This window comes from Columba livia, chromosome Z (assembly GCF_036013475.1).
Source record: "Columba livia isolate bColLiv1 breed racing homer chromosome Z, bColLiv1.pat.W.v2, whole genome shotgun sequence".
NCBI classification, from domain to species: Eukaryota; Metazoa; Chordata; class Aves; order Columbiformes; family Columbidae; genus Columba; species Columba livia.
This window is the reverse complement of record NC_088642.1, coordinates 59,875,445-59,895,308: the sequence shown is the minus strand read 5'-3', so window position 1 is coordinate 59,895,308 and position 19,864 is coordinate 59,875,445. Positions and strand designations below refer to the sequence as shown.

Sequence of the window (19,864 nt, the reverse complement as noted above, 5' to 3'; positions counted from 1 at the left end):
GCTGATAGTTCCCAGCTGAGTACAAACTCGACATGGGGAGAAATTGCTTGACCTTATGCACTGACCCTTAAGTATTGCTAGATTGTACAAGCCGAGACGGTCCGCAAGCTGCTGTTGCATCTGAAGCTAAGTGATGCTTCAAGAAGCTGCCTCTGATGTTCTGACAGCTACCTGATTTGCCATGTCAGCAAGGACATAGCAAACCTGGAGCAGATTTGCCTCAGCTGAATCCAATGGCTACAAATGAGTATTTAAAGGCACAATACACAGATATTAAAGTAGAGGTGATGACAGAGAGAGATTCATTTTTATCTTCCACAAGTGAAATCAGCAACAGCCCTGCTATTTAAAATCATCTACCCTGGTGAAACCCAAGAGACCAGGAATGCTGCCTTTCTGGTCTCATCGAAGCACTGTAGGTCCACTTCGTGCTGGAGTAAATAGCTGCAACGTGACACTGGAGAAGCAGCTCCCACCTAAAGCCGAAGCAAGTGCTATAGAGAAAACCTTGACAGTACTGATATGACATCTTTTTGTGAAATGGGTAGCAATCTTCCAACAGCAAGATAATGACAAAGGTTGTTTCCTTTCTTCAATCTTGTTACATCTGTCGTAGGAAAAAACGCAACTCGCCAGAGCCAGTGCTCTTGGAAAATAATGTGATAAATCCTACCCAGTGCCCTTGCTTCATTACCTGATGACTATCTGCGATGCAGCGTTGTTTCCTGTTGGGTGTTTTGTTGTTTTTTGTTTTTTTTTTTTTTTTTCAAAATTGGCACTACAGAACCTATGCCCAACACTCAGCATATTAGGAGTTGCATAAGGCATTTTAAGGCATTCTAGTAATGGGAAGTAAAACAGAAGAGTGCTTGGTGTAGAAAAGACTTAACTTTTCGGCTGAGAAAAGTTGAAATTACTGTTTAAATCTGACTGAGTTTAATTTTCACTTTTGCTTCCAAATTCCTCCTAAAGAAAAATCTGTTGAGCAATCAGTTTGAACGTAACACTTCTTACTGTCATGCAGCATAGTATCACAGCTCATTTTTTTTTTTCACCTGACTTACTTATGGGGTTTTACATAGACTTTGCATTAAAATTCTGTGATGTTAATCTACTGTTGGTGCTGGGATTTTTTTTTTTTTCTGTCTGTCCTTTGGTTTGACTTCAGCCTCTTATTGCTTTTGTGATACAAAGTATCTTCATTTATTGCCATGTTGATGGGTACTTGTGGTAATTTCTACTTTAAGGTGTTGGAAAGTTTGGAAATGAGATACAGGCATGTAATGGTGTCTCCATCTGAAAGACAACTGTTTAGACATAAGATTACAGGAACAGCTTTTATTCAAATTACCACAAGATATTTGAATCCAAGCACCACTCCTGACACAGGAACAGTTAATAAAGGCATCCTTAAACAAAAATTCCTTGAGTAAGTCCAAAAGTAAAGTGTATCAAAGGCACCCAGATAACCTCTTCACAATGGTAAACCACACTTCATGACAGCATAATTCTCAGTAACTTCAAAATATGGTAGCTGAAGAGGCATAGCTTCCCATTGCTGCAGTGCCAATAAATCCCCATGAGTTCACTGGTCGTTCCGAAGCTAAAGTGCTGTAACTTTCCTTTGAAGTCCCCAAAACCAGATATAAAAAGTGCAAAGTATGGCATGTGAGATGAAGAGTTTTCACAGCCCCACACTCCCGCTGTCCCTCGACGCTGTGGTAGTTGACAAGTATAAAACCTCATCCTGAGAGTTAAAATCATCTCCTTAAAGAAAGAAAAAGGAATAGTATTAATTTAAAAATCTGCAATATTTTACGCAAATAAATAGCCAGATTTAAACAACTCAATAGTAAGGGGTGAGAGCCCTATCTTCCTTGTACACAAGCTTTTCTGGGCTGTGCTGAAGTTAAAATGGTTTATTAAAACTGTCATTAATTATAAAGACCTCCTGTTACAGTCTTTCAGGAGGAAGAATTCTCTCTCTCCCTTATCTGTGGTCCAAATACTGAATTTTCTGTTACATCAAAGCTATCACTGACAATCAAACATATAAATGAAATAATGAAAGTGAAATTTGGTCAGACAGCATCCACAGTAAATGCTTGTCAATAAAATCCGTGCATCTGTATAGAAGTGTGAGGAACTGGGTCTTCAGTGATGAGGTCAAACATCCCACATCTTCAGTGCTGATACAGCTTGAGCTGTAAGTTAAAATGATAACATGAACTGTCCTTGTTCCTGTAAACAGGGACATGTGGGTCATTTCCAAGGGTGTCGGGTAAAGCATCTGTGGCTTTTTATGCTTCAACCACCTACTCATCATGGAAAAAAGGTTCTTTCCAGTGTTTCTTAAAAATATATGATGCTGAGAAATATAAATGTCTGTCATATGACTTACTGCATGTTGCACAAAGATTTTCGGTCATTAAAATGAAGAAGTAAAACAAAACCACAACAAGCAGCTAGCTCTCCTTTAATTTCTTCATTTCAGTAAGTGCGTAAAGGAGTCTAGGGCCTATAAACTGAAAAAAATCTACAACAGTAGTACAAAAACCCATGGGAAGCCACGCTGTGCTCAGACAACATGCACTGGAATTATGTCTGGACATGCACCAACGCTGTCCTCCAGATTGCTGCTTGCCTTGAGCTTTTGTTCATTTGCACATGGCATAGTTCCACTGAAGTTTCATACCGGCACGTGAAAAATAAGAAAGGTCCTTTGACTACAGCAAGTGCTTATTTCTGAAAGGCAAAAGTGTTTTTCTGAAAGTGTAATTGTTAAATGTAATGTCTGCCAGTGGCAGTGGTTTGGACAGCTACGGGTCAGGTGCAAGCACTACAGTTTGGGGTGATATGGGAGTCAGTGACTTTATGTCCTCTTCATGCAATCACTAGTAGTCATTTCACCTACAGAAGTTATTTTTTAAGCTGGTGACTTCTCAATGTGGTTTTTGGGTTTTTGTTTGTTTGTTTTTAGCTGTGAGAAACGCGGTGGCTTCTCAAGTAAATCCAGTCCTTGGAAAAGCCCAAAGCTGCCTATGTGTCCAGAAACTGCTATGTATTACTTCTTCAGGCCACTCAGTCAGCTGCATCACAGTTTTGCTCCACTTTTGCCCTTTGAAAAAGAATAATTCATATTCCTGGAGCACATTAAGCAGCCTCAGGGCCTGGCCTCAACAGGCTATGTTACGATCTGCTTGGACACAAAGGAATTACAGCTGTACCAAATAGCACCGTGCCTAACACTGACTACAGCCTCTCTCCTGAGAATGCATTAACCTATCAGACTTTTATTTACAGGTAACAAAACTGATTTACATGAGTAGGTGTTTTAAGCACTTTCTTACCCTACGGTGGCTTCTTTTTTTTTTTAGCTCTATTTTAGTACAGAACAGTTTTATGCATCCTGGTACTTTTTTAGCCATTACCTTCCCCCTGCAAGGTAAAAATTCCTGGATGTCTAGGAAAGTCACAAACTCGTAAGATGAGAAGTGGCTCTGTGAGTGATCTAATATTCCAGATAAGTGAGGTATCATTTTATTTGTTATTAAAACCTGTGGCCTGAACCTAAAGTATAGCAGGCTGTTACCACAAATGTTTTGATGCCTTCCAAACCAAACAACTCTCTGCGTGTATCCTACTCAGCTGAGGATACTACAACTCCAGTGAGCATACGGAGTTGTATACTGAGCTGTGTAGGCAAGTTGTTTGCACCTCAGTGAAAGGGAACAAACATTTCTAAATTTTTACATCACCTGTGGGAAAATCGTAACACCAGATATGGCATTTTTAGAAAACTGAAGAAAAGTTTAATTTAAATTAAAAACTAGCCTCAGTTTTGATGTACCATTACTTAAGCTGCCATCTAGAGATTTATAAAGATTTAGCTGTAAGAAAGAAAAAGCTGTAAGTATAGAAAACCCCAGGATTTACCGTTCTCATCTTTCAGGCTTGGCTTCAGTTTTCTTTTTCCATCTGTTAAAGTGAATATATACAAATGTAGCTTGAACATTTCCATATTTGCAAGAAATAATACAATTCGACAAACTTGTAGCTTAAACTGATCTTTAAGCATATTCATTATTAATTCATACCAAACACATAAACTTTTGTAAGCTTCTTTTCTTTTACAAATTTTGAACCAAATTCTGAAGTCCTTAGTAACAAAGCCTTCATTTCATGACGACAAATACACTTGCCTGTGTTTCTTGGAATCTATTCATACGCAAGAAAATATTAGAATAATAAACTGTTTGGTTTATTACTTTCCCACTACTTGCACTTGCAAACAAGGAAATAAACACTCTTTCTAATAGTCCAGTACAGCATAAAATTTTAGTTAGACAACCTTAATGGAGATTGAAATTAGAAGTTCTATGTCATATGCTGTAGCTACAATGTCCTTGTAGCGATGAAGAAAAACAGCATTGGAACCTGTCTTTACAGCCCTCCTTACCCAAGCCAAAGATTGTTTGTGTTGTTTACAGAACAGTATCTGGTCAGATAAAAAAGTCCTTCTTCCCATATACCTTTGTCACATGTAAGTAACAAGATGAGGAAAAAGAAACCTAACTCAAATGGTGAAAGATCTCATTTAGAATGGAACTTGTCTAGAAATAAAATGTGGCCAAAATCACATAAGCTTGCCTAGAGTTATTAAAATTTCCAAGAGGTTGACAGGAAAAATAAAGAATAAGTGAAAAGAACCGCTATCTGAAGTAAAACGTACCTTGTTTGGGTTGCCTACTCTTGAAAGACTTTCTCTTTTGAAAGATGATTAGTGCAGAAAGAAGGACAGTTACCATCACACACGTGGGGATGATAAATAAGATCAGGGATTTTTGTCCGCTATGCTGTGTGCTAATTAAAGCTGTCAAACACATGAAAAGAAAGTAAATTTATTACTTACAAAATAGGCATCATTTATGAAGTTGTCAGTTCTGATTCTCAAAAGGCTTGCTCTGACTGAGGAGAAGATTCTTAAAATTTATCAACGTAGTGTTTTACACTCATTTTATTAATACTTCATTCTGCAATATTACTGTAAGAAGCTTTACAAAAAGTGAGTCAAGTCTGTCATATGTATAACATTTGAGTGAGAACTACCGCAATTTATCTCAATCCCATTTGAAGAGCAATTAGTTAGGAGTCTAGATCAGGGAAGACACTTGTGCAATTTGAAGAATTTTCACTGTACTGGCAGTCAAATAATGGTAGTTACCCTGAAATTAAAATACACGGAAGAATGACAGACTGGCTTGTTAGATTGTGAGGTAGCTGAGGCTTCAAAGGTGCAAGTAATACTGACTTATTTATTTTCCAGAGCATTAATATTACACTGTCTTCCAGAACTGAATTCCAGTGATAGATTATAGGACATGAAGTACATACACTCTCTGTCTCATACAAGTTCAAGGTGGTACAAACCTAAAGTGGAAATGTGACCTGAGGTTTCTCCATCCAGTTCTTTATTCCAGAACACGCAACGGTAGTTCTCACTCAGATTTGGTTTGAACACCAGAATGCTGGTGACATTGTAGAGGCCGTCTGCGGTCAGCGTATATGTGGTATTTGCAGAGCCACTGAGATTTAACTTCTTCTCATTTTGCCAGAAAACCTCTGCCAGAGGAAAGCCTTCTGACTGGCACATGAAAACAAATGTGTCTTCACCTGGTTTTCTCATTACTTGAGTGTTTATTCTCCTGTAGGATGCTGCATAAGAAGTAGTAGAGTTAAATTAATTTATGCAACAATAGTAATCTTCTCACTTCACTTTCCCTCCTTCTCTTTATTGCTGTATTTTGTCTTTGGCTGTATCTGAGGTACACTTATTTGAAATGATGAAGAATGCTTTCTAAAACAATTCAATGTTTGTTACTCAATCTTTCTCACGCCTACAGTGACAGAACTTCCTCCACTATTTAATACAAAGCAGCAGTTGACACTGAATTTATAATGTATCAATACAGAGGAAACAAGTGCAGTCTCATGGGACTCTAGTTTCACTTCTTGAATATGCCACTTCAAGAAAAAGCCTGGTTTTAATGTTTGTTTTCCCATAGCTTACAAACGAATGCAATATTTTCATCATATTAGTGCAAAATGAACTTAAATTTTTTGTGAGGACAGTTCAGAGGAACCAGTCTGGGTATTAAAAATAGCTGTATCCATTCTTGCATTTGACAAAGATCATTATTTAAATGCCTGGGTGGGAAATGAATGCTGCCTTGTGTCACACAGGCATACTGCAGTTAGTGGGAAACACCCAAGTCCTTTCAAAGGGACGATCTATCACGCTATCCAGTAATGCCTGCCTTCAGTTACTTATGTCCATTTGGCTTTGACTAACACAAATGACATGTCCTTGCTCTGGGAGCTGCAGTCACTTGGGAAATTCCCAGCCACATGGGTAGTTGCACCAGGACTCATAAGTAAATTAAAGTACCTCTGAGAAACTTCTGGGAATGGCCAAAGGTGGCCCAACAGGGCAGAGGGTCAGATGGGAGGCAGGGGATGGGGACGCAGGAGAAAAGATGTTGGAAGAAGCAGAAGGGATGAAGGATGGAGGTGAAGCAATCGCCCTCCCTCCCTGGCACAGGCTGCTCATCAAGAAGCTCAGCAGGCCCTTGAACCAAAGACTAACCAGCACTAACACAACTGCTTTTGTTCACCTGGAGGAGGAGCACAGGGACTTGGTGCAAGAATTAGCAACAAATTCCTCCAAGCTATTCAGTTTGCACAGGCCAGTGGGAACTTAACAGGGACATCTCAATGAATGTATACTTACATTTGGTTCAGCCACTAACCTTTTACTTCCAAAGTGATGTACTTGTAGTCCACGCCCTGGTAGTCAATGAGGCAAAGGTATGATCCTGCATCTGTGATCTTCACACTGGTGATCTGAAGGATAGCTCGTCCTAATTTCAGTTCACTGAGCAGAAGTGCTGCTCTTCCTATGGAATCATGATGTTGGGATGGAGGGAATGCCTTCCCATTGCGGAGTGTGTACACCTCTTTTGATTTTGACTGGCCCTGCTTTTTTTGTTCCCAAACAACAGTCAGAAGTTCTAGGTTTAATGAGCCATTCACAGGGAATCTGCATTCCATGGTCACATTGCTTCCATACTCCACAACGTATACTTGTTGAGGAACTTCAACTGTAAACAAAGCTAGAGCAGGAAAAGAAGACAGTTTTGTTTGTCATATTAAACTGTTATGGGTTTCTTTAAACTTGGGCAAGAAGGTGTCATGTAGTCATGCAAATGGTTAATGGTTTGACTAAAAGTTCTAAACCTTTTTTGTCCCTATTCACACTGTAATTTGTACTATGTCGGTAGTATTTGTACCAAATTATCTATATTCTGCATTGATTCTGTCTGAAAAACAAGGACAAAATGAACTAGGGTGTTTTTTTTGACATTTTAGACACAGCTTAAGACTGAACCACTGATTACACAGGGACAACTTCTACGAAACTATGGTTGTATCTTACATGTCCTAGGCTTCTAGTAATGGCAACAGTTAATTGTGGAAATAATAAATCTAATTTCATTGTCCTTTACAAAGAGAAAATCCAATGTAACTCTTCTGAAACAAATAGAGTTGTGCTGGATAAGCACTTTAACTTGAAAGAATTGCTGTGTAGCAATGACAGTCTTCCACAAGCCTGGGACCATGTGAGTATCATCTGACGCCATGCATCTTCTCAGATATATGCAACAGTATTACACGAAGTATATCAAAAGAATCTTTTTAGCCATTCACCAAATCTGAAATTCTGTTGTTGTGAGTAGTTTACCATTTCAAAGTGTCTTCATAAGGCAGAGTTATTTATGGTACAAAATTCAATGTATCTTGTTACTATGTTCGATATTGAATGTACCATATATTGTTAGATCTAATTCAGAAGTACTTGGAAATATTGACACTGACATTCAAAAGAAAAGTTTATGCAGCTGTTTGTGCATTCCTTTTATTTCATGGATTTGTGAAATACTTACAGGGAAAGCTTTGATTCCTCCTAGCAATGTTTGTTTATTCACTTTAATACAACTAAAATGAGGAAAAAAATCATGTGAAAAAGTACCAAGCCCCTTCTGGATTTCAGCCACGCTGCTCCTGCTACAGGCATGGACAGGGGAATACACCCAGGTTTACTTCACTCTGCATCACACTGAGGTTGTTCTAATTTACAATTGGCTTAGGTTGCCTTGGTCATCCTCTCCTAGCCATGCCTGATAATGTTTGAAGCCTCAGCTGTCAATACAGCATGCTTTCAAGAAGCCTGTTGTGGAAAGTTGTGGACATCTGTCCTGTGCTGAGTTAGTACATAATGCCTCCTGTAAGATATTGCAAAGCAGTGGATCCAGGCGTCACTGGCTATTCATGCAAGTGTCACGGAGATGCTGAAGCCCACATGCTAAGGACGTGGTTGTATTTGGTGCATTGGTTCTGCTAGTGGAATTGAAAGTCACTTTATCTCTCACCTGAACCCACACGGATCTGTGTTTCCAGTAACAGCATTGGAAGGATCTGGAACATTTTGTTAGGTGGATCTGAAACAAAAGTAGGGTTGCATCAGAACACGCAACAACTACCGTCTCCTGCTGAGATGGATTAGAGCCATGCTAGGCTTCAAAGACTACTGCAGCTAAACGTCAGCAAAAATAAAAACAAACACTGCTAGACTACCATAAGGTACCACAAGGAAAATCCTGATTAAAACAACTCGTGCACACATGGGGAATGACTGACCTGTGGCAATGAAGGGAAAGAAAACATTTCCACAACTTCACTTGTGATGCTTTCAGGATCTGTAGCTTGCCAGGCAGTCTTAAATAGTCTGACACGGCAGTGCTTTTACAACAACTTCACATGGAAACTCTACTCATGAAAAATAAAAATCAATGGCAGTTGGCTTCTCATGTCAGCGAGAGCTTCATAAACATGCACAAGCAGACTTTTTAAACTCCTTGCACTAATATCTAGGTTCCAGTATAGGTTGGGAAATTACATATTAGAGAGCAGTGTAGGGGAAAGGGATCTGGAGGTCCTGGTGGACAACAGGATGACCATGAGCCAGCACTGTGCCCTTGTGGCCAGGAAGGCCAATGGCATCCTGGGGTGTATTACAAGGCGGGTGGTTAGTAGATCGAGAGAGGTCCTCCTTCCCCTCTACTCCACCCTGGTGAGACCCCATCTAGAATATTGTGTCCAGTTCTGGGCCCCTCAGTTCAAGAAGGACAGGGAACTGCTGGAGAGGGTCCAGCGTAGGGCGACAAAGGTGATTAAGGGAGTGGAGCACCTCCCTTGTGAAGAAAGTCTGAGGGAACTGGGGTTCTTTAGTTTGGAGAAGAGGAGACTGAGGGGTGACCTTATTAATGTTTATAAATATATAAAGGATGAGTGCCACGAGGATGGAGCCAGGCTCTTCTCGGTGGCAAACAATGATAGTACAAGGGGTAATGGGATGAAGCTGGCACACAAGAGGTTCCACTTAAATTTGAGAAGAAACTTCTTCTCAGTGAGGGTGACAGAGCACTGGAACAGGCTGCCCAGGGAGGTTGTGGAGTCTCCTTCTCTGGAGACATTCAAAACCCACCTGGACATCTTCCTGTGCGACCTCACCTAGGCGTTCCTGCTCCAGCAGGGGGATTGGACTAGATGATCTTTTGAGGTCCCTTCCAATCCCAAACATACTGTGATACTGTGATCTATCTAGTTTACAAGATTGCTGACCCTGATTTTGTTTCAACTCTGCTTTGCATATTTTTTTGAGGATACTTATTTTCTGAGTTCTTTAACCTCAAGACCAGCAGATACCTGGAACTCAGTGCGAGGTACTGGAAATCCTGGGGTGGGTAAATTAAAGTTTGCTTCAGAATGGATTAGATTTTAAGACTTAGTGTTGTTAATCCTTTCACTTTACACATGGCAGAGCCTGACATGTGCAAAGTACCTTTTATTACTGAGAGTAAACCAACAGCCCCGAAATGATACAAAAGGAGGAAGTCCCATTCTAGAATGAGTTTATTCCTGTTCCAGTAACAAGCAAACTATTGGTCATGCTTTTGTATACAGATCAACATAGCAAAACAAAACAAACAAATCACAAACAAACAAAACGGGGATGACATTTATAACAACACTAATGAGATAATAGATAAAAAGGAAGCATTACTTTGAATAAAGGATGCTAACATATAGTATAACCTGAAAAAAAATAGTGAAGGAGATCCAGAAATAAGCATAAGGAAGTAAAGAAGAGAAGGAGCAATTTTAGACTTCCCCAGAGCTAGAATTACTGGAGAGGGTTTTTAATTTTACTTCCTCATTCATTTGTGGCTCACTTCAAAACATTCTGCCTCTGATTTTCTCAGGTGCTGAATTTTTCTGATTGCTTCTGCCTCTGAGTTTTCAGTAACTCAGGAAGGCAGGCTCAAGATTTACTAGTCAGCAACCAAAATTAGAGGACTCTTCCTGGAAATTTAGATCATAATCTTTTGATACCACAGCTAAAGGTGACCTTTATATTACTGATTTGCAAACTACAGTAAACAGACTTACTACACGGAAATGAAAGCTAATTACCTTTATCAGAGGACTGTCTGAGATGCCACTACTTAATGTGTGATAAATCAGAATTACTTTAGCTGTATGAGAAAGGAGGTAATAAACAGTATCAGCAGCAGTACCTCAATTTCTTGTATGCAGAAAAAAAGACACTGTACAGCCTTGACAGCTGGATTAAAATTCACTCATTATGTAGCCACCACAGTTTTTCACAGTTAATACTATAAAGAAATCTATGCTCCTCGGTCTCCTGCTATGCTCAGTTCACCACAGAGTCTACCTAAAAGCAGGTACACATAAATGGAAGAACTGAACAAAGAATAGAACAGCATTTTACACCAATGTTTAGATTTCTGGATTAGCTTCACTTGGGGTTCACTTCTCTTTTGAATGTCCCTCACTTGAGGGACATTTGAGGTGATCTGCTCTTTTTATAACTCAGGGTACCTTGTGGCAGATGCACTCAACCCCCTCCCTTCCCAGCCAAACCAGCAGCAGGCTGGTCCAGGCTCCAGAGAGGGTAAAGGCCTGAGCTGTAGCCCGGCCAAGAACTCCTTTTAGGTAAGCCACAAGGAAGCAGAACAGTGCATTGAACACCAATACATTGTGGGCATAGGGAGTCTTGTGCATACTTTTCCTACTGTATTCAGTTTGACTACAAGTCAACTACTTCATTCTATAAATAAGACAGCCTGGGTGAGACCACTTTGAGCTATCTCTGCCAAATAAGCTGGCTGTATGGTGATGGTTTTGCTACTCACAGGTCATTGGATAAACCAAATCGAAGTTTCATGTCAATCATTTAGCTTAAGTAAATGCCTACTAAATATAATGAATCATCTAGAAGTATAATATACTCTCTGCTTCATGTTTTGTAGTAAGCTGTAAGGTTCTGCTCATATTTACCAAAAGCAGCTATAAACTAGACTGAACACTTGCAAGGTAAGGCCTGTTTTGCACTTCGCTGAGAAGAAAAGGATTTATTCAGACAAAACAGCACTGGCAAGGCTATGGACTGTAAACAGTGTCTACAGCTAAACAAAACAAAGGAACATATGAAATCAGTGAAAATGATCCACTGGAAGCAAGAAGACTCCAGAGTGAAATATTGCTATAGCTGAATCATGCTCTGGTTGGACCTCTGTGCAAGTACCCAGCTTGAGCCAGCCCTCCTGCCATTCTACTCCATTAATTTTATTTATATATTTTTTTCTGATAATTTTGTTTCCTGAAAGTCTGCTCTGTATATGGTTATCAGGCCTCACCTGAAAGTTTGCCTCTGGAGTTCTAAACTACCAACTCTAGAGCGAATGATTATCAGGGAGGGAACATCTGAAAGTTTGCTTTTGTGAACGGGTACAGGCCTCCCCTGAAAGTTTGCCTTCAGAGCTCTAAAATCCAGATTGTGGAGAGACTGGTTATCAGGGAAAGAAGAATCCTGAAAGTTTGTATCACAATGGATAGAGGCACCTGGAGAGAAGGTAAGCAGCATTCAGCTTGGCATATTTCTCCCATGCAGTAAATAATAGAACGAACCCACCACCAAACTCTTTAAAGTTGCAGTTCTCTTTGGGAAATCTAAATATTGTTCTGCAGTAAGCAGAACCCTAAATTAATCCCTTGCAACATGGAGAATGCAGAACATGTATCTTGCATAAAATAGGGGATGAGAGAGTTTTTGAAATATACGTATTACTGAGAATAAAAACACAGAACAAAAATAAGGGGATGCATGGTCAAAGCCCCAGCAAACAGCAGTCAAAATCAGTAAACATCAAATAAGAGTAAACCTTGCATGACCAGATGGATTAGAGTGAGTAGACCATGACACATACCATAAATAAGTAGAAGAACCAAAACAGGGAAACATTTTTGCTTGTAATACTGAAAGCAGAGTCATGGAATGCTTGTGGGGAGCAGTGGAGACCTGTATCAGAAGAAGCAAGGATCTATCAGCAGGGATATGTATTATAAGTATCGAGCAAGGACAAGAACTATTAGTAAGGACACATATTAGAAGGATGAGGAAGAAACTTTTTACAATGAGGGTGGTGAAACACTGGCACAGGTTGCCCAGAAAGGTGGCAGATGCCCCATCCCTGGAGACATTCAAGGCCAGGCTGGACGGGGCTCTGGGCAACCTGATCTAGTTGAAGATGTCCCTGCTCATTATAAGGTGGTTGGACAAGGTGACCTTTCAAGGTCCCTTTTCACTCGAACTGTCCTGTGATTCTATGATCAAGGAACTATCAGCAAAGCTCTGTACCAGAACCCATCCTTCTTTATCTCCGTGTTCTTACGAGTAGATATCAACCTGTTGTGCAACCTCAGTACAATCTACCCATGCAACTTCATCATGTGACTCTGCCAGACATCCTGACGCGTTTCCATAAAGAAGGTCTGCACTAGCATCTGGAAGGTGATTTCTTATGAGCTTACATTCATGCTGTTAGAGAAATTCTCTCCCTATCTTTTGTAAAACATATGCCATGCACTGTTATGCAGCAGTCCTTTTAACACAACAATCCCAACAGGTTCATGAACAGAACTGTCTTTTGTTTTTTCCTGTGAGCAAAAGGCCATTTCTGAAGTCTGGTCCTCATCTGTGTGTTACAACTTCACAGGGATATAACTAAGGAACGTTGCACTATAAAAATCAGCACTTAGTGGTTCTGGCTGCAAAGTTAGGAATTGAAATCCACATCTGAGAACTGGAAGAAGCCACATGACATTTCAAGGGCAATTTGCATCCTGTCAGTAAATGAATTTCCCAGCCAACCTGCAGAAGATAAAGCAAGTTTTCACCCAGTGCTCTGTGATTCTGAAAATGAAGCTGAATAAACCTCTAAGTGTTGACGTGATGAAAATCATAGCATCAGGCATTTAAAAACCATAATGTCTTTTTAGGAGTTATAATAGTGCCAACAAAGATGTAGGGTCCAAAAATCAAAATTTGAATGAGAACAATGAAAACAAAGGCATGACAATATAAATGGGAAAAGGGAGCAATATAATCTTCTTTCTATACAGCTTTTTCATTTTAGTGGAAGTGCTAAGTTTAAACCGATACTTGACTCTTTTTGGCCCAAAAGGAACATAATTCTAACAAATATTCTTAGTGAATACTGAGTGAAATCCAGAGGCCAATGATAATAAATTGCTAAAATTCCATCAGAGGTGAAAACAAAACTGTTTTCTTCCTTTTTATTCAAGGGATCAAGGCTATGACTTTGGTCCTTATCTCAAACAAACAAACAACAAAAAAAAGTCATTTTTGGCCAAAGGAATGCACTAGCTCACATAAAATCTCACGTGGTTTCCCAAAATTCTCCTGGTAAGGAGAATTTTGTTCCCTCGTTAAATTTAGATTTTGCATTCCCATTTCAAACTACAGAAGCTCTATGCTCTAGGCCACAACATTGTTTTCAACATATTATTCAGTTTTCAAAATAAAATACAGATTTCATTCTCTTCTACAGACAGAAGTGAATAGGTGCTTGTTCTAACAGAGCTGTATGTGATAAGGATGCTTTTAGGAGGTAAAAGTGATGGCAAAGGGAAACATCAAACTCTTCTGTGTGCTTAAACCATGGAGCTCTTGAGTAAAACCTAGGATACTTCTTTGAAGTAGCCGTGATTTGTACAGATCTCTTTGGCATATGTTTATTATTATTATGCCTACTGGATCCTATTTGCAGGTAACACTCAGGTTGTTAAGCACAGTGAGTTGACAAGGGAAGTTGGCACCAATGTGGTCAGAAGTGTTAAGATTGATTTGACCTCAGTTAGTGATAACTCCTACAACGTTGACAATATTGAAGAGTTTTCAAGAAGCTTTGTAAGCAAAGGAACATGGAAAACATGGAATATTTTGCTATCTTCTCCTCAGTAGTAAAGATTGAAACCCACATCTGAATAACGTGAACTGTGATTTCAATTCTGTTCCTTTCATCTGTTTATCTGAAACGTTGTACTGCTTTCCTTAGATAAAAGGATCATCTTAGTATAAGACCTAAGACCCCCTGGCACCACCTTTGGTTAGTAGTCTTGCTATAATTGTCCCTGCTCATTGCAGAGGGCTTGAACTAGATGACCCTTTGAAGTCCCTTCCAACCCAAACCATTCTATGATTCTGTGATAGGTATTGTAGACCTTGTTTGTACTGTATTTCTCTGCAGACCAAGTCAGAACATTGACAGCACTTGTGATGAGACCATGCTCAGTTTTAGCAGGTATAACACAGCTGTTCTTACGAAGTTCCTGGAAGAAAGTGGGGACATTGGACCCCACAGCTGGGAGGAGGACAGTGACATCAGCAGGCTGGCCAGATGCCCACTGCCCACCTCCACATGAACTGTCAAGCGCATTTCAGCAAACAATGTATTTCAGGTGATCTGAAAGACTGGTGAGGAATCTTGAGCTGATGGACTTTGTTACAGATTTGAAACAGCAGTCTTGCTATTGATTGGTTCATTCGTACATTCAACGTTTTTGCTCTGCTGTTGACATACTCCGTAAGTTTATAGAGATCAGCTCAAATCACTCTTTTCCTATTCTCTCTCCTTCTACAGCCTTTATATTTTTGTACTGCAAAGATATTGCATGCACAAAGCACAATGCAATGCCCACAAAGATAAACCACCTGAATATGAGAAGCAATCAAGCTGTGTTAACATGGCATCTTACCATGGCTCCTTTTGGCCAAAAGAAATTGCCAGAGCAATATCAGGCTAAAGTGACTGTGCTGCTTCTCATGCCTAAGTTAGGTTGTTTTGATGCAAATCAGATCTTCCTGCATTAAACTGAGTTTTATGCTCCTTTTGCTGGAAAACAGACTGTCTTCTCATACACACATGTACGCTGCAAAAGACTGAAGGGTCCCCAGACACTGTTTGCTTTCCTTGTCTCTCTCTGTTACTGAAACTTCTTTGTTTTCTGTGCATCTTCTGATTTCAAAAGCTTCCTTCCAAAATTCTCACATGTTCAAAAAGACAAAACCTCTTCTACTTCATCATGAAATCACCAGACTGATTTTTCTTTCAGTGAAGGATCCAGTTAAAAAATAAGTAAGTAAGTAAATAAATAAATAAATAAATAGTTTAAAAAATCCTAGGTCAGAAAATAAATAACAAATAAACAACAGAAAATCAGCATTAGATTCTCATACAAATGACATCTATTCTATACCTCACCGTCAGAAATAGGGTATTCTGTTTCTATTTCAGGGATTTCATTTAAAAATAGCAATGCATATTAACCTTTGTTCAAAGCTTGTTTCTCATTCCTGTCTCAGTATGTCCTGTGAACACAGTCTTCTGTCCTCATGCTCCTCAACCCACCTCAACCAAGCACCTCTCTCCTGCTGTTCCTTCTCTGCTGTTGCACCCTCATTGCCGTCCCTTGTGGTACACCTCACTATGCAGTCGTTCTACTGTTCGCATCACCTGTGACAGCCTATTTGCATCATTTTAGTCTCCATCTCACTTCAGCTTTCAGGTGAACAGATGTCACTTTTCACTCTCTTCTTTGCTCTTCCTTGCTCTGAGTATTCGCTTTCCCTGAATTGTTTGTTACCTGTTGTATCTTTTTCACTGTCACCTTTTTTGTTCAACGTCAAATACAATAATTCTAATATAACCTTGATTATTTTTTTTCACCATAGATACTAGGATAAGATTGGGTGGAAATTTTGTAACAGAAAATATCATTTAAAATGCAACTACTTATTATGGAGAACACATGACTTCCAGCTCTTAGCAGCAGCACTGAAAAATACAGGCTACCAATGTGTCATGATACACTGCAGATTTTTTTTTCATCTCTCCAGCTGCTGCAGGTTTTTCAGAGAACCACAAGAAATTTTCCTCTTCCTAGCCTGTGCCCCTCCTTGGAATGCAGAAGGTGAAAGTCCCCAGACTTGCTGTACAATCAAAACAACCTACCATATGCGGTAACAACAAAAAGAAAGTAAGTAGGAAGATATAAATAGAAATAAATACAGATTTTTTTTATTGTTACAACTCTTCCCTAAAATTCAGAATGAAAGGTTTACAGATAGCAACAACCAAATGTGTAAACTGAAGAGATTCGCTAGCACCACTCTTCTGCCTTCACCTATGACAAAAAATTGAATTGAAAGACAGGTTCAGCATTTAAAACTCTTTATTCCCCAGGATTTGAAGTTATATGGACCCTTAGGGTTTGACTTATGCAACCTCTGGTTCAGAATCAGAGCCCACTCCCCGCAAATAATTTGAAAATAATTTAAGCAAATCTTAAGGATGTAGGAAAAAAATCTGCAATCCATCAGTCAGAAATACAGTAAATATAAATTTGCATTTTAGCAGTGTTATACTCACATCAGATCTTTATGCAGTCATTGGAAAAATCAGGTTCATATAACAGCTAAGATTTTCAAAGTTTTACAAAGTAGCTCTAATCCATTTGCATGATAGCAGAAGCTATCCAGCTCTCATGATCAGTTTAGAACATGCACTGACAGCACAGCTGATAGGCTGATCTTATTTGGCCTTATGTCACAAACCGAGTGACTGTTAAAAGGAAATCACCAAGTTTCTTAGGAATTTGTGAGTAGTTCCAGTTTCATGCTGAATGTACTCTGAGTTCAGGGTTCTGTATTGCTAAGAATGTGCATCCAAACAAGTTTATTCAAAACACTCTGTAAAACTTATGTGCTCAAATTCTGCTTTAAATTACACACATTGTTTTTTGCTGGATTTATACTCATTTAGAGCAGTATACAGCCTTGGCATCTGAAATTGCTTTTACTAGGACTGTTTTGCATTAATGAAAATATCAAGTTACACCTTCTTAACTTTCATCAGATTAATGGTTGTGCAGATCCTGCAGGCGTTTTGAGGTGAGAAAGGCTGGAGATAACCCTCTGTCAGAGACACTATAGCAGATGAATGTCTCGGCTGGAGTCATGGCGATTCCCAGCAAACACCTTTTCAGAATTCCAGTGTCCTACTAAGGGAGACTCTCTACCTGCAAGAAGTCCTCAGGGAAGCCTTGTTTTGTCAGTCACTGTGTTCCTTCTCTTCTGATGAGCACCTTCCTTGCCTACCCCTTCCATAACACCCTCACTTGTTTGCTGAGGAATCTCTACCTCCTCTGCTTCTAGGTGTCTAGTTTCCCTGCAAATATTGAGACTTCTGGAAGGAAAACAAGAGTGCCTTGTTCTCTTCCCACCTGGCAGAAAACGTGCCCCAAAAGCTACTTCACAGCCACCATCACCATCTTCTACACATTCTGAGCCAGGTCTGGCTACTATAAGTTTTCTTCAGGTGTTCCTGTTTTGGGACAGAGAGACAGAGAGATCAGTGCAATTGCCCAAGAGCCAGTGACCTTCCTTGGGTACCTCATTAACCCAGCACTACCTGGCAGGGACTTGGCTGGGAAAATCACCTGGATTACAGGATCAGAGAAACAGAGAGAGAGACAAGGAACCAGGGATAAGATGCTGCTAAACCAGAAGTCTCATGGTTAACATCTGCAAAAGCAGAAGTTCCACTGTTACCATCTCTGCTATTTTGCTCATTAGCCTATGCTTGGATGATGCACCATTGGCACATATTACTGAAGGATATTAAAATTTGGTTTTTGGCCAAAAGGGAAAAGGGACACACATTCTCCATGCTGCTCCATGAAAAGCCCTGCAGGTCAATAGCAATGATTCTAATTTTCTTCTTATTAGTTATTCTTTAATGTAATTGTTATTAGTAATGGTATTCATATTCTACAGAATTAAATGCCACATCACAAAACAGGCCACCAGACTGGTTCAAAATTACATATTTCAAATGACTAAGTTCTCAACTCAAATACCAATAAGGCAGTTTAGAATGTGCACATGTATGAGGCTTTTCTGAGCACTTGTGGGCGTCTAACAACACTTGACTACAAGGAAGCAAAATGTAACTTATTGAAGCCAAGTCTGATCTAGCTTCATGCTGGATTTCTTTATTCCAGATATCCAAAAACACTGAAGTAGCATTCAAAAATTATTAACTGAAGGAAAAAATTTGATTACAAATATGGTGCTTATCTACATTTCTTATGTTAGGATCAGGTAGGATTTCCTCTCACCTAGTTCTCATGATCTAACACTCAGGCGTGTATTCTCTCTCTGTCACGACTGGAAAGTAATTGTGCCAAAAAAGCTCATGGCATTGGAGGATGAGCATGTAGGCCTGTCTCTCTGTATTCAGAAAAATTAAGCCAAGAAACTTAGCTTATTCTAAAACCATAATTTGTAAAAGGACTGAAACTAGATTAGACAGGTTCCGGCTTGGATGTCAGAGAAAGATAGGGTAGAGCTTGTTTAGAGAGGACAGGACTTTTCACATCATGTGTTATCCACCACACATCCTCCTTTTCTAATGAAGAAGCAGCTTCCTACCAACCACTCGGGAATTCAAGCACTGGCATTTTGGATGGTAGGGTTCAACTGCAGAACTTAAAAATATTTATATCCCCTCATTTCATTATCTTACTCATCTGATATACAGCACTGTCAACAATAACTCACCTTTTCTCTTGCTAGGAAAATATAAATGTGACAGCTTCTCCCGTCCAGTGGAGTTTGATAAAGACTTTGACTTTGGTTCCATGACATTAAGCATGTACTAATAGCATTGCCTTGCAAAGGTTGATAAGAGCTAAAAGGAGTAGACTTTTCACTTTAATATGCAAGCAGCTATTGCAGTCTCAAAGAGGAAGCAGAAAATGAAAGGGAATTACTAATATGGCGACATAGAACTATATTTGTGTGTTGAGGACAGTCAGTGCTTTTTCTACAGGTGGCACTTAGTATTTCCAAAGCCATTCTTGCACTCTGGGAACAATTTAAAATGGGCTGTCGCCATCAGTGGCACCCAGACTGTGGCCTCAAAAAGCATACTGGGAAGCAGGAGGGAATGTTCAGGTTCACACAGCATCCTTGAGGAATCAAACAGCAAGCTTTGCAATGGATTAGGGAATCCTTTTTAGAGTAACTACTTTACTTAACTCATGCCTGCCAACATCATTATGGCTATGACATGCATTTCTCTATCCTACTATATAAGGCAGCTTGCTGAGATGTATTAAACACAGCATCGCATTAGCTAGATTGAATGCTGCCAGTAGTGAAGCCGCGGGCTGAGGGCTGCATTCACATCCTTAAGACTTCACAACAGACTCATTTATTTTAAACTGAAAAGTAAAACCTGAGTCCAATGAGACACCAGTTCTCCACTGTCTCTTCTTTGTGGGAGCCATTAGAGGG

The 19,864-nt window shown here is 39.6% G+C and overlaps 1 protein-coding gene across 3 annotated transcripts; it reads right to left on the bottom strand.

Annotated features, from left to right (window-relative positions):
• Positions 1–1,323: 1,323 nt before the first annotated feature.
• On the bottom strand, positions 1,324–19,837 carry LOC102094761 (programmed cell death 1 ligand 2). 3 transcript variants are annotated; one of them, XM_005499774.3, is made up of 7 exons: positions 16,935–19,837; positions 8,490–8,558; positions 6,810–7,172; positions 5,431–5,715; positions 4,733–4,873; positions 3,937–3,978; positions 1,324–1,767 (listed from the first exon to the last, which is right to left on the bottom strand). In XM_005499774.3, the coding sequence occupies exons 2-7, from the start codon at positions 8,542–8,544 to the stop codon at positions 1,685–1,687; spliced, it is 969 nt and encodes a 322-aa protein (XP_005499831.1). In that variant the 5' UTR covers positions 8,545–8,558; positions 16,935–19,837; the 3' UTR covers positions 1,324–1,684. The 3 variants fall into 3 exon arrangements, with proteins under 3 accessions (XP_005499831.1, XP_064902115.1, XP_064902117.1); XM_065046043.1 differs by lacking the exon at positions 16,935–19,837 and adding an exon at positions 8,758–9,140; XM_065046045.1 differs by lacking the exon at positions 5,431–5,715.
• Between the last annotated feature and the right edge of the window lie 27 nt (positions 19,838–19,864).